The sequence below is a fragment of the Aquarana catesbeiana genome, linkage group LG06 (assembly GCF_042186555.1).
Source record: "Aquarana catesbeiana isolate 2022-GZ linkage group LG06, ASM4218655v1, whole genome shotgun sequence".
Taxonomy (NCBI): domain Eukaryota; kingdom Metazoa; phylum Chordata; class Amphibia; order Anura; family Ranidae; genus Aquarana; species Aquarana catesbeiana.
The window spans coordinates 274,909,111-274,922,460 of NC_133329.1; the positions used below are offsets into that span (position 1 = coordinate 274,909,111).

The 13,350-nt window shown below is 42.8% G+C and overlaps 1 protein-coding gene across 5 annotated transcripts in view; it reads left to right on the plus strand.

Moving 5' to 3' along the window:
* Positions 1–978: 978 nt before the first annotated feature.
* The window catches only part of ADAM23 (ADAM metallopeptidase domain 23), a 339,892-nt gene continuing 327,520 nt past the window's right edge, over positions 979–13,350 (plus strand). For 3 of the 5 annotated variants that reach the window (XM_073633382.1, XM_073633385.1, XM_073633383.1), the window contains exon 1: positions 979–1,452. In XM_073633382.1, the coding sequence (XP_073489483.1) occupies positions 1,299–1,452 (154 nt within the window). In that variant the 5' untranslated portion in view covers positions 979–1,298. The remainder of the gene's footprint in view (positions 1,453–13,350) is intronic. The other 2 variants (XM_073633381.1, XM_073633384.1) reach the window with 1 other exon arrangement.

A 13,350-nucleotide genomic window follows, 5' to 3' on the forward strand; every position in this document is an offset into this window, starting at 1 on the left:
GTGATATAAAATATTGCAACAATCTCCATTTTTTTCTCTAGATTCTCTGCTAAAATATATATATATATATATATATATATATATATATATATATATATATATAATGTTTGGGGGTTCTAAGTAATTTTCTAGCAAAAAATATGGATTTTAACTTGTAAACACCAAATTTCAAAAATAGGCTTAGTCGTGAAAGGGTTAATACTTCTTTAAAGTGTTTGTTTGGAATTCACAAAGTTGCAAGAAACATTGTTACAGATGTATGAGATTTGGACTTTGATAATATGCAGCACATGCTCTGTATGTAGCAATCAGGTTACACTGTACTTCTTAATGGGCACTGCAGAGGGAAGCTCACCATGTGTGCACCCCAGTGATTTTCCAGCTATAGATTGCAGCTCTTGCCTATGATGGGGACACCCCCTTTTCATTTCTCATGCATGCCTTGGCTACATCAATCTCTTGTTCAGGCATCATGGGATATGTAGTCCCCTTACTATAGGAAGCATGTCAGTGCTGCTGAACCACCCTTGTTCCAGCATTTATTGAAGCATCACACTGGAGTGCTGTTGCCTGGCAGGCACACTATACACATTATGCAGACCTTGGATAGTACATCATCAGGGATACACTGACAATGTAATATACACAGGGACAGCTGCCTTTTAAATATTAATATTTAGCTGTGATGATGAGCACATCCTGCAGTCCAGCAGTAACACATTGTTGTAGATCTATCTCTGCTAGGGGATCAGCTGTGTTCTTCTAGCACATCGTACAGTGGTAGGATGTGATGACACATCTATACAGTGCTATGGTTTGATGTGTAGATGACTAAGTCCTGACAATGCCTGGGCTCCCCAGGTTGTGCCACTGCATCCTTTCGGGACCCTCCTCTAGGACTGCAGCACGCATGTGCTCTAGCAACCTCCTCTCCTAGCAACAGAAGCATCAGCACCAGCCCTGGGGAGGGAGGGGGGAGCAGCAGCAGCAGTTTGTGTTGCATAGAGTAGTAAGTGGAGGAGGAGGCTGTCTGATCCTCTGTCATGCGTCAAGGGGGGTGGGAGGGAGGTGCAAGGTGCAGAAAAAATAGGAGAGAGAGAGAGAGCCAGACGGGTGGATACTGTTGGAGAAGGATATAAGTGCTGCAATAGCAGCTGTAGGGAAAAATCCAAATGGGAGCTAGATAACCCCTGGTGGGGTTGGTGGGCCCCCGTGCTGAGCGAGAGAGGAGCATGCCAATGAAGATCCTGTTGGTAGACTGAGTAGTGCTGTATCCCAGGTCTGCAGAGCTATGAGATATGGAGGAAGCAGGCAGCTCCCTGCGGCATCCCCGCTCATCTTCCCCCATGTCCCATCTGACAGCCCACCTCTCCTGTCCTGCACTGCTGCACCTCTTCTGTCTTCTGCTGCTCTCTTGTCCACAACCTTGGGGAGCCTCTTCTTCACAGACAGGTAAGTGATACCCCTGCTTCAGCGATCTCTTCTCCTTTCATTACCATGAGTGAGTGATCTATATGTGTTATTATATCTCAGCTACACTATGCTGTATTTGATTGCAATGACATTGTATGATCGAGGTTCAGAAAGATCAATGTAGAGCTTCCAGGCCTAATACTAGTCTATGGCAGGTAGTGCACAGTGACAGGTACTAAACCCAAGAAGTACCATACACAAGTTTATAGGAATCTTTAGTTGCAGCAGTCCTGCTGCACCCAAAAATAAAAGGTGATGACTTAACCAGCCTTGATAGGACAGTATGTATAACTCCAGCAGCTGTCTGAGCATTAAATAATTGCTGCAGACAAGTAGGTCTAATGCTGCTAATTTCCAGCCATGTGCTCCTTCTGTTTGGCATTGACTAACCACCTGGCTCGATCACTTAAGGCCATTTCTACTTATGAATCTCCCATGTAATTTCTACATGTATAAAAAAAATCTGCAGTGACCTCTGCAAGGTGTAACAGCTGCAGAAGCAGATTTGTTTGGGAGAAGTCCTGTAGTTGGAGAAGGGATAGCTCAGCTCAGCTCCCCATGTAGTCGTGGATTGATGTTGCATAAGGAAGTACTGCAGCAAATGGAATGCGGATAGCAAAGCCATAACCATATGTACAGTAGCTTGTCACCCAGAGCAATTTTGGAGCTGATCTTGGAAAACTCAAGCAAAGAAAACTAAAAGATCAGCAAACCTGTAACCTATAACAACAAACAAAGTTTCTTGTTCCTATGAACAAATGAAAGCTCTTGGTTCTTAAGGGCAACAGCCCCACTTTTGCTCCAGTTTTTGTAAATTAACCCCTATTGTATGTAGCCCTTGGATCATGCACTGGTTAAGATAAGCACTCTCATTTACTTATCTAATTTAACCTTTACCATTCAGTTTTGGAATGCAGTGTAGATTGAATACTAGTAAAATATTATTACTACAGTCTTTCTCAACATTGTTAACATGGAGAAGCCCTTAAAATAACTCTCAGGTCTCAGGGAACCCCTGCTAATGTTTGTTATATCTACACCTCACATCATGCTAGTGTGAACAATTAGTTGTATATAAATAAATAAAAGAATAAGCATTTGTGTTTTTGGCACATAAGGCTGCTCTATATGCCCAAATTATTTTTAGTAATAAAGATAAAGAAATTAAAGTATTATAATATTGGCAAGAATCTAAACAGTTAAAATGTTAGTGTTTCCTCATATTGTTTGTCAATTGAAAGTGCCTCCCTAACATTTTTGTCAATGAAGTGCCCCCTTACATTGGAGGTCAGTGATGGGCCCACTTACATTGGTGGTCGGTGACAAGCCCCCTTACATTGGAGATTAGTGAAGTGCTCCCTTACATTGGAGGTCAGTGAAGTGCTCCCTTACATTGGAGTTCAGTGAAGTGCTCCCTTACATTGGAGATCAGTGAAGTGCTCCTTTACATTGGAGTTCAGTGAAGTGCTCCCTTACATTGGAGGTCAGTGAAGTGATCCCTTACATTGGAGTTCAGTGAAGTGCTCCCTTACATTGGAGATCAGTGAAGTGCTCCCTTACATTGGAGATCAGTGAAGTGCTCCTTTACATTGGAGTTCAGTGAAGTGCTCCCTTACATTGGAGGTCAGTGAAGTGCTCCCTTACATTGGAGTTCAGTGAAGTGCTCCCTTACATTGGAGATTAGTGAAGTGCTCCTTTACATTGGAGTTCAGTGAAGTGCTCCTTTACATTGGAGGTCAGTGAAGTGATCCCTTACATTGGAGTTCAGTGAAGTGCTCCCTTACATTGGAGGTCAGTGAAGTGCTCCCTTACATTGGAGGTCAGTGAAGTGCTCCCTTACATTGGAGTTCAGTGAAGTGCTCCCTTACATTGGAGGTCCTTGAAGTGCTCCCTTACATTGGAGGTCAGTGAAGTTCCCCCTTACACTGGAGGTCAGTAAATTGCCCCCTTATATTGGAGGTCAGTAAAGTGCCCCCTTACATTGGAGGTCAGTGATGTGCCCCCTTAAATTGGAGGTTAGTGGAGTTCCCCTTTAAACTGGTGGTCAGTGAGATAAGGGCCCCCATAAACTGGTATTCAGTGGCTGAAGGGCCCCATCACTCTGGTGGTTAATGAGATAAGGGCCCCCTTAAACTGGTATCCAGTGGGAGAAGGACCGCATCACACTGGTGGTCCATGAGAATAGAGCTGCCTTAAACTGGTAGTCAGTGGGAGATGTGCCTTTTTATACTGGTGGTCATTCAGAAGAATGATCCTAATATTGGTGGTCAGTGGGAAGAATGTGTCTTACAGTCTTGGTCAGTGAATAGAACTCTCCCCTCATATATAGCTAAAAAGATATATGGTGTCAGTGGTTACTTATCCGAGAAGCAGAAATTATTCATTGCCCAAGGAACCCCTCTTTGAAGGAACCCTGGTTGAGATAGGCTGGATTACTACATTTCTAAAAGAGTTTTATTTGAGTGTCAGACTAGTAATATAAACAGTTTACTTTCCATTGAGGATGTTTTGTAGGAGTGTTAGGATGCTGGCCTTACCAGTGCCAACAATCAAATCAGACTATATAATTTGTTAGAGGAGGATGTTTTAAAAGATTAATCTTGAAGGCTCCTCCTTGCCATGTAAAGGATTTTATGGTAAGGCAATGTGTAAAGTGAAGTGACCCACAGCAACAAACCATCATGGTTTCTGAATGGTTACTATGTTTAACTGCCCTATGCATTGCTTTTTTGAACAAACCAGATGACCTGTTGCTGTTTATAATGAGGATGTCCCAGTGTTGGATGTGCTATTGCTATATGTGACATTGATAGTATAGGACAGCTATTCTCAACCATGATTTCATGGAATGTTAAGGTTTCTCCAAAGGTTGCTTGGAATTGTGACTGATTGATTTCCCATCTGATGGTGCCAGCATGGTTCTGGGCAGTGCCAGTGGCCTGACACCAATGATCTTTTTTGGCGCTGTAAGGGGGCATTTTTCCCACCGATTACCAATGTAAGGGTCATTCTTCACCCTGACCCCCCCCCGAAAAATGGTTTAAGTAAGGGTTTCCCAAGGCATGAACATTTATTTTGGGGTGCCTCTGGGGTAAAAAGGTTGGGAAGGGCTGGTGTAGGAACTTGGTTTGTTCATAGTGTTGGTTTCATATCATCTCTGACTGCAGCAGCTATCTGCAGTTATGACTTATAGAAAACACTGCTGACTCTTCTATATTCAAAGAAAGGAATGTTTGAACGGCACACAACGGCAATGTTTGAACGGCACACTTCTATAAGATCAATGAGATTCTCTGCTTAACAAAACAAATTTACATCAGACTTTATTGTTTTCAAAATAGATAAAAGCTAGTATATTAATACATTTTAAAAAGACCTGACAACTCCCCCTACCCCAGTCTTTTTTTTATTTTTTAGGTTGGGTTGTGTGTCAAATCCTCATCATGCTTGAAAAAAAAGGACCAGGCTTTATTACCGCGAATGCCGCGTACACATGATCGCACATTCCGACAACAAAATCCATGTTTTTTTTCCAATGGATGTTGGCTCAAACTCGTCTTGCATACACATGGTCACACAAATCTTGTCGGAAATTCCGAACCTCAAGAATGCAGTGACGTACGATGAGCCGAGAAAAATGAAGTTCAATAGCCAGTGCGGCTCTTCTGCTTGATTCCGAGCATGCATGGAACTTTGTGCATCGGAATTGTGTACACACGATTGGAATTTACGACAACGGATTTTGTTGTCGCAAAATTTGAGATCCAGATCTCAAATTTTGTTTGTCGGAAATTCCATTCAAATGAATGCTGCCTTAACACAACGCATGTTAGCATGCAAAGTAACGCATATCAATGCACTCTGTGTCAGAGTAGTCTAATGCCCCGTACACACGGTCGGACTTTGTTCGGACATTCCAACAACAAAATCCTAGGATTTTTTCCGACGGATGTTAGCTCAAACTTGTCTTGCATACACATGGTCACACAAAGTTGTCGGAAAATCCGATCGTTCTAAACACGGTGACGTAAAACACGTACGTCGGGACTATAAACGGGGCAGTGGCCAATAGCTTTCATCTCTTTATTTATTCTGAGCATGCGTGGCACTTTGTCCGTCGGATTTGTGTACACACGATCGGAATTTCCGACAACGCATTTTGTTGTCGGAAAATTTTATATCCTGCTCTCAAACTTTGTGTGTCGGAAAATCCGATGGGAAATGTGTGATGGAGCCCACACACGGTCGGAATTTCCGACAACAAGGTCCTATCACACATTTTCCGTCGGAAAATCCGACCGTGTGTATGGGGCATAAGTGTGTATGCTCCATCTGACTTTTGCTGGCGGAATTCCAGCCAGCAAAAGATTGGGAGCATGTTCTCAATTTTTCGGTCGGAAAAAGTTCCGATCTGAAATCCCGATCGTCTGTACCAATTCTGACGCGCAAAATTCTCGGAAACAATTCGACGCATGCTCGGAAGCATTGAACATTTTCTCAGCTCATCGTAGTGGTGTACGTCACCTTGTTCTTGGCGGTCGAAAGTTCAGAGAACTTTTGTGTGATCGTTTGTATGCAAGCCAAGCTTGAGCGTAATTCCTTCGGAAAAACCATCCAAGATTTTTCCGACGGAAATTCCGCTCGTGTGTACGCGGCAGTTCTCTTTCTATACTCTAGTCCAGTTTCTGGTTAAGGACGTGTGTCTTAGTATAATCACAAAATGTGTGGGTACCAATTTTGAAACTGCTTTTATTGAAGCACAATTTAAGTTTGGCCTTAAGAATGTAAACGATTTAAATAGAAATTGTATATAACGTTAAATCTAATTTTAACATAAAGAACATCCCAGATTTATGCTAGTTAATCCAAGTTTTAGCTGCTACAGTATGTGAACTACAAAGTGAATATCAAGAAACATGTACTGAAAAAGCATGGAGGGCACCTTGGCTGACCTAACATGCTATTTTCCTGACTGTCATGGTGATCCAGTGGCATCAGTGCTTTCTAAGTTACTGACCTGGAATAGGTGAACAAATCAGGAGTGCTGACCTGGAGTTTCACTTATATATATATATATATATATATATATATATATATATATATATGTGTATTTCTGTCCATCCAGTCATGGAATATACACAGCCCAGCCAGACAGCAGTGCCAGGTTGGTGACCTGAATTTTCTATACTGCTGTTATGCAGTACAGCCTGGTCACCTCTTTGCCCACACCCTGAGATTTTACAGCGAAAGAGCAGCAGCAGAGTGATGAGGTCATCTCTCTGCTTTCTCCCCTTGTCAGCTGATTCATATGATGTACAAGCAGCACCCCTGACTGACCCCCAATGCCGCACCTCCCTCTCCAAGTCTGAGTGCTGTTATATAACAGATTGATTGTTTTTTTTTTTTGATGTGCCTGGAGTATAGCTTTCGGCATCTTGGTATCATAATAGTGGTGTCAGTTTTTTCTATGTGTGGGGCTCATAATCATCAATTTTATGTAACTTTTTATTTGTATCTACATGTAATATCTATTTCCTCAACCAATTGTTTACCAAATAAATCAAGTCATTACTTTTAGACGGTTTTTCTGTGTGCCTATAAAGTCCACTTTTTTAGCTAGATTTCTGTAAATGCCCACATTTTTTAATAGTCACTGCAAAAGCAAGAAAAAAGGGGGACTCTTCCAATGGAAATGCTTTCTGTGCTACCAACTGTGTAAAACAGTATTTTCTCTCACTTTGTTGATTAACATTCACTTTCTGTTGTTCTCACAAGACAGGAAATTTAATTAAACCTCCCCAATACGACACAGATAAAAAAATAGAAAAAAATATACATAAAGATATATATATATATATATATATATATATATATATATATATATATATATATATATATATCTACTGTATACACATACAGTATATACACAGTCAATATATATACTGTATGTGTGTGTCTGTTTTAACAATTCCCTGATCTATCCAAAATGAAAAAAGTTTTGGTCTATATATGTTTTAATTTTCATCTTGCCACTGGCTGTTTAACTGATCTCTTTTTGGTTGCTAGCATCTTTTTTTTTTAATGGCCCTAAATCGGAAGGGCAAGATGTGCCATTTAATCATACAGACTTATTATGCACGCTTTATATGGCAGATAGAAATAGGCGAGTAGCTCTCTGTGGCTGTCCTTGTTTTCACTGATGCAAAATTGTCCTGTAGCTGGCCATATTCTATGAAACTATTATGGTTTTTAAGGGGAACCCACACGCCAAAAAAATCCATACCCCCAAAATCCGTACCAGACCCTTATCCGAGCACACAGCCCGGCAGGTCAGGAAAGGGGGTGGGGATGAGCAAGCGCCTCCCCCCTACTGAACTGTACCAGGCCTCATGCCTTCAGCATAAGGGGGCTGGGTGCTTTGGGGCAGGGGGGCCCTGCGCCCCCCCGCCCCAAAGCACCTTGTCCCCATGTTGATGAGGACAAGGGCCTCTTCCCAACAACCCTGGCCGTTGGTTGTCAGGGTCTACCGGCAGGGAGCTTATCGGAATCTGGAAGATCCAGCCCCCCCCACCCTATGTGAATGAGTATTGGGTACATTTTACCCCTACCCATTCACCTAAAAAGAAAGTGTCAAAAAGGTACACGGGTTTTGCCTACTGCCACACCACCCTGAATGCACCCGCTCTCGTCTGATCTTGGAAGCTAAGCAGGGTCGGGCCTGGTTAGTACTTGGATGGGAGAAAAAGGTACACAGGTTTTTAAAGTAATTTATTAATGCAGCTCCGGCGTCTCTTCCGACTTCTTCTCCCCTCTTTGGCTCTTCTACCCCCTCCGCTGATGTCTTCTGCCTCTCCCGGTTCTTCTAGCCCTCTCTGGTTCTTCTCCCTCTGTCCGCTGTCTTCTGCCTCTGCTGGGTCTTCTCCGCTGTCTTCTCCCTCTGTTCTTCTTCCGATGTTGACCCGATGCTCTCTCCCGCTCTAAAGCTGGGTGTGCGGTGTGCCACTACTTATATTGGCATGGGGCAGCCTCACCGGAGGCCTGCCCCTTATGAAGTCACTGCCCATCATGCCCCAGGTGGTGACATTATAAGGGGCGGGCCTCAGGATGACGTCACCCGGTGACCCCGCCCCATGCCAATATAAGTAGTGGCACACCACGCTCCCAGCATTAGAATGGGAGAGAGCGTCGAGTCAACATTGGAAGAAGAACAGAGGGAAAAGACGGCGGAGAAGACCCGGCAGAGGCAGACTCCCCTAGAAGCAGCTGTAAAAACTTTGAGTGTGCATGAGGCCTTACTATGTAAAACCCAAAAGTGTTTTTTTTTTCCACCAATTTTTTTTATTCCCACTTTTTAAAATGATAATATCATAATAAAAAGGTTTGTGTGAAAGGTTTAATGTAATCCAAAGCTGGCTATACAGTAGAATTTTGTTAAAAAATTTTAATTTTAAAAACATTTATTCGATTTTCTAATTGTTAATGGGGGTTGATTCTAATCATTGTTCTTTTTGACTGTAGTGGTGAGAAAATTTGAAGGAGCAGGAGGTAATTCTTTTCTTGAATGAACAAATTTCTAACAGTATATGTGGTTTTCATTTAGTAAAGTTCATTTGCTCCAAAATCAAATTTTTAAAGCAAACAAACTTTTTAACTACTTCCAAATGACATCATCAAGCTGTCTAAAATATTGCATTTCCGTACAAAGATTTACTTTACTGTATAGCCAGCTTAAGACTTTTAGTAATTAAGTATTGCATTTATTATAGAGATCTACATGATAAAATGATGGACAACTGTAGAGGAAAGAGAGACATGGGGATGTATTTCCAAAAGCAGGACAGTCCCTTTAAATTGGGGTAAAGTAGGAAGTCATGTAAGGGGGCTGCCTATTTAGCTGAAGTTAAGGTTCACTTTATTTTACTAGATATGACAATGTTTTGCGACTGGAAGGGTGGTTTGTTGTGGAAGGCAAGGGATGACAAGGTTTCAGGTTCTAAAATGGTAGTGACAATGGTTGGTTGGAGTGACTCTCCTACCGCTGTCCACTGGTCTATAACAAGGGTCTCCAAACTTTCTAAACAAATGGCCAGTTTACTGTCCTTCAGACTTTAGTGGGGCCGGATTGTAGCCAGTGGGAGTAGACTATCATTGGTTTTAGTGGAAGGAATAGTGCCCAATTGTTGAAATCAGTGGGAGGAATAGCACCCCATGATTGGCGTAAGTGGGAGGAATAGTGCCTCATCATTAGTATCAATTGTGGATAGAACAGTGCCCCAAGGGCTGGATAGAGACAAGCATAGGGCCACAGTTTGGAGACCACTAGTCTATAATATCCTTAATAATAATATAATATCCTAGAAGTGCTTCTCTCACAGTGGAATTTGGGGCTAGTTTACTCTCCTGGCCAGGGAGAGGGGGTAAAAATGGGTAGCTGAGTGGTGGTTTTACTGCTAAAAATTATACCTGTCTCATTCAGCAGACAACACCACTGCTGTATGCGACCCATTCAAGTGAATGGGGCCACATTAGCAACCACCCTGAAATCATGTTCAATGCGGGCAGCACGGAGGAGCAGGCTATTGAGGGTAAAACAGGTGGTGAGTAGGCAACATACCACCTCTCAGTCACTTGTCAACCGTCCTCTGAAAAGCGATAGTGAAGATCGTTGCTCTGAAGGGTGGCAAGAGCTGTAACATGTGTACACAAGCCCTAAGAATTTAGATTATGCCCCCCCCCAAACACCCGGGCCTGTCTTTTGCCAAGTTAATCATTTTCTAGTTGAACAATGTGGAGAATTCACTGAGGAACTGTGACACCATCATCCAGCTTTATAATGGTTGTTGCAGTGGTATCAGCCCCTTGTAAAATCCTGTACAGCAGAGCACAGTCTGAGAGAGGAAAGGGCAGCCCTATGTGCTGAATAGAAATATGCTAAGCAGGATCAGTTGACAGGATGAGAGAGCAAAATGATAATAGGGTGGGGCTTATAACTGTACTACTGCACATTCAATGTCCAGTGAATGGCTGAGGATTGGAAGGTGACCAGGGTAGATTGCTAAATTTCTGCAGAGAAAGGTCAGGTCACTATGCTGTCTGTTGGAGCTGGGAAAATCCTGTTAATGAATGGACAGAAATGCATAGATAAAACAGCTCCCATATGATTATTTCAATCAGTATTTAGCTGTTTTGCTTTAAGATGCACATATTTGCAGATGCACGCATGTGAACACACCCTCACATCTAAGCAGCATAAAGAACAGGAGAAATGATACCGTACCGCAGCTGTCAATGTATGCAAAAATGAGTGTTGGTTACTGTATCCGTCATAAGTACAGGGCGAGCATTAAGGCAAAGTCTGAAACCCAACCCTGACATTTGCTAGAAAGAGTGTTTAAGGGTACTTGAGGACTGATGTGACTTCAGATCTGTTTTAATAAGGTAATAAATCCCTGCTGTAGCATATACACATTCTGTGCCTGTTCTCTTATAGTCTACAAGGTCAGAAGTGTTGCCAATACACATCGTTATATAAGTCATAGAAAAAAATGGACATGTAGCCAAATACGTTGTTTAAGGGCTATAGTGCTTTATATGGCAGAAGTATATTTGTATTCTGCCTATAAACCCCCTTTCCCTTGGGAGCATATAGATCTGCAAATAATAGGTTATCCTCAGGTGTTAAGATGTAAAGCAAATAAATAATGTAGTAGTTACCTGGCTTCACGTTGTATAGCCCCAGGCACCCGATGTGTGTGAGGCCTTTCAAAGTTCATAGACAGATCCATGATTATAACTGAGACAGATTTTCACTCCAAACAGACACACAATTAGGTGGAACTACACTGCATTTGAGCACCACAAACCAAGAACACTGTTTAATACATTTTTAATATTCAAAGCAAACTCACCCATTCATACATTTCTCAATGCTTTATTTTACTGAGAAATCGCTTTGGAAAATTCCACCCTAGCATTTCTGGCCATGGCCATCTTGAGTATGGGCAGATAATTCATGTAGCATTTATTTCCTGGAATCCATCTGCCCTTAGCTCAGACATGCAGACAGGAGGGTGTGCTTAGCTGAGAAAGCCCCTCCTCCCCTCCTGAAAACTTCTGGGATGTATGACATCACTTACCTAGGCCTGGAAGTGTAAGAAAGTAAGAAGTAACTGAAGTGTAAAGAAAAAGTAAATATGATATACTTTCCTATCTATTTACTAATGCTAGCAGCATAAGCAGTGGCGGCCCGTGCATTAGGGGCACATGGGCGCCGCCCCCCCATCCATAAATCCAGCCCCCTAATCTACATTCCGGGAGCTGGATGCATGGATTCCAATGGGGGGGGGGGGTGTCAAGTACGTGATTAGAGCCAGAGGCTTAAATAGGTTTAAAAAAAGGGTGAGCGCTGAGCACTGCGCTCCGAACCCACCCAGTTGTGTGACAATAGCAAATTAATATTTGCAATTCTCACACTGACCTGCCTCCCAGCCAATCAGGAAGCAGGTCGTGGGACTGAGCGCCCCCCCAAAAAAGGCCTAACTGAACTTCGTGTGACTATGTCCATTCATAGGATTGGGCTCAGCAGCGAACCTGCTCGAGTGCCCCATAGCTTGAGGCTTGCGATTGGGAGCACTCAATGGGGGGAGGAGCCAGGACTGCCAGCAGGGGACCTAAAAAGAAGAGGATCGGAAGCTGCGTGCAAAACCATTGCACAGAGCAGGTAAGTATAACGTTTGTTATAAAAAAACAAAAAATACAACAGAAACAACAACAAAAAAACAACCTTTAGAATAACTTTAAAGCGGAGCCCCACCCAAATAATGAAAGTTCCACTTCAAGACCTCCTCTTCAGCTCCTGTTTGTGAAATGGAGCTTTTGAGGAGGAGGGGTGGCGCAGGTACCCAATTTTGACAGGTACCCGCTTCCACTTCCGCTTAGATTGCCTTAGGCAATTGGAAGCAGAAATTCTCCTTCCCCCCTTCCTTTCCGAAGTCTTCTGCGACACATAACAGGCCCCAGAAGACTTTGGGACCAGTCACAGAACACAGAGCACAGCGCCGCTCGCGCAGTGGGCACCCAGCTGTGAAGCCGCAAGCTGTCACAGCCGGGTGCCCATAGTGAAGATGCCGGCGAGGGAGGACTCAGGGAGAACATGACTGGGTTGAGCACACCGCTGGATTGTGGGACAGGTGAGTGGCTGTTTATTAAAAGTCAGCAGCTACAGTTTTTGTAGCTGCTGACTTTTAATTCTCACTTCAGAGACTGGAGCTCCACTTTAAACTGTAAGCCTATAGCAAATCTTAGTCTTAAAATCTGTCCCACTCTTAAAATCTGCCCCACTCTTAAAATCTGCCCCACTCTTGCTGTTTAGCATTGTCTTGCTGTGCAACAGAATTGATAAATGTCACCCAATATATTTATGTTTATAATATGTTTTATGTTACGTTCTCCTTTAGTAACATGTTACATGTTACAGCCATATTTAGGGTGTAACATGTTACTATGCAGCACCCCTCGATAACACCCTTGACCGTGGGTGTGGTTCCTCTCCCTGCACCTTCTGTCACATTTAATAATTGGCAAAGCAATCTGTGAATGAATAAACTATAAGTCCCAACCGCCATGGTGGCAGGTGGCTTGTAGTTCTCAATGGACTGTGATGGCATTGATTAGCACTCTCGTAGTCCACTCTTCCTCCAGCTTTGTAACTGAAAGCCTGCACAAATCTAGAGAGAGAGAGTGTGCAGGAGCCTGACATTGCGCCTGTGATCCACTGATCATGGGTGCAATGCGCTTTAGGCTACTGAGAAAAAACATGATAAATGCACATTTTTTTACCTGCAAAAGCATGTGAAATAAATGTATTTATTTTTTTCA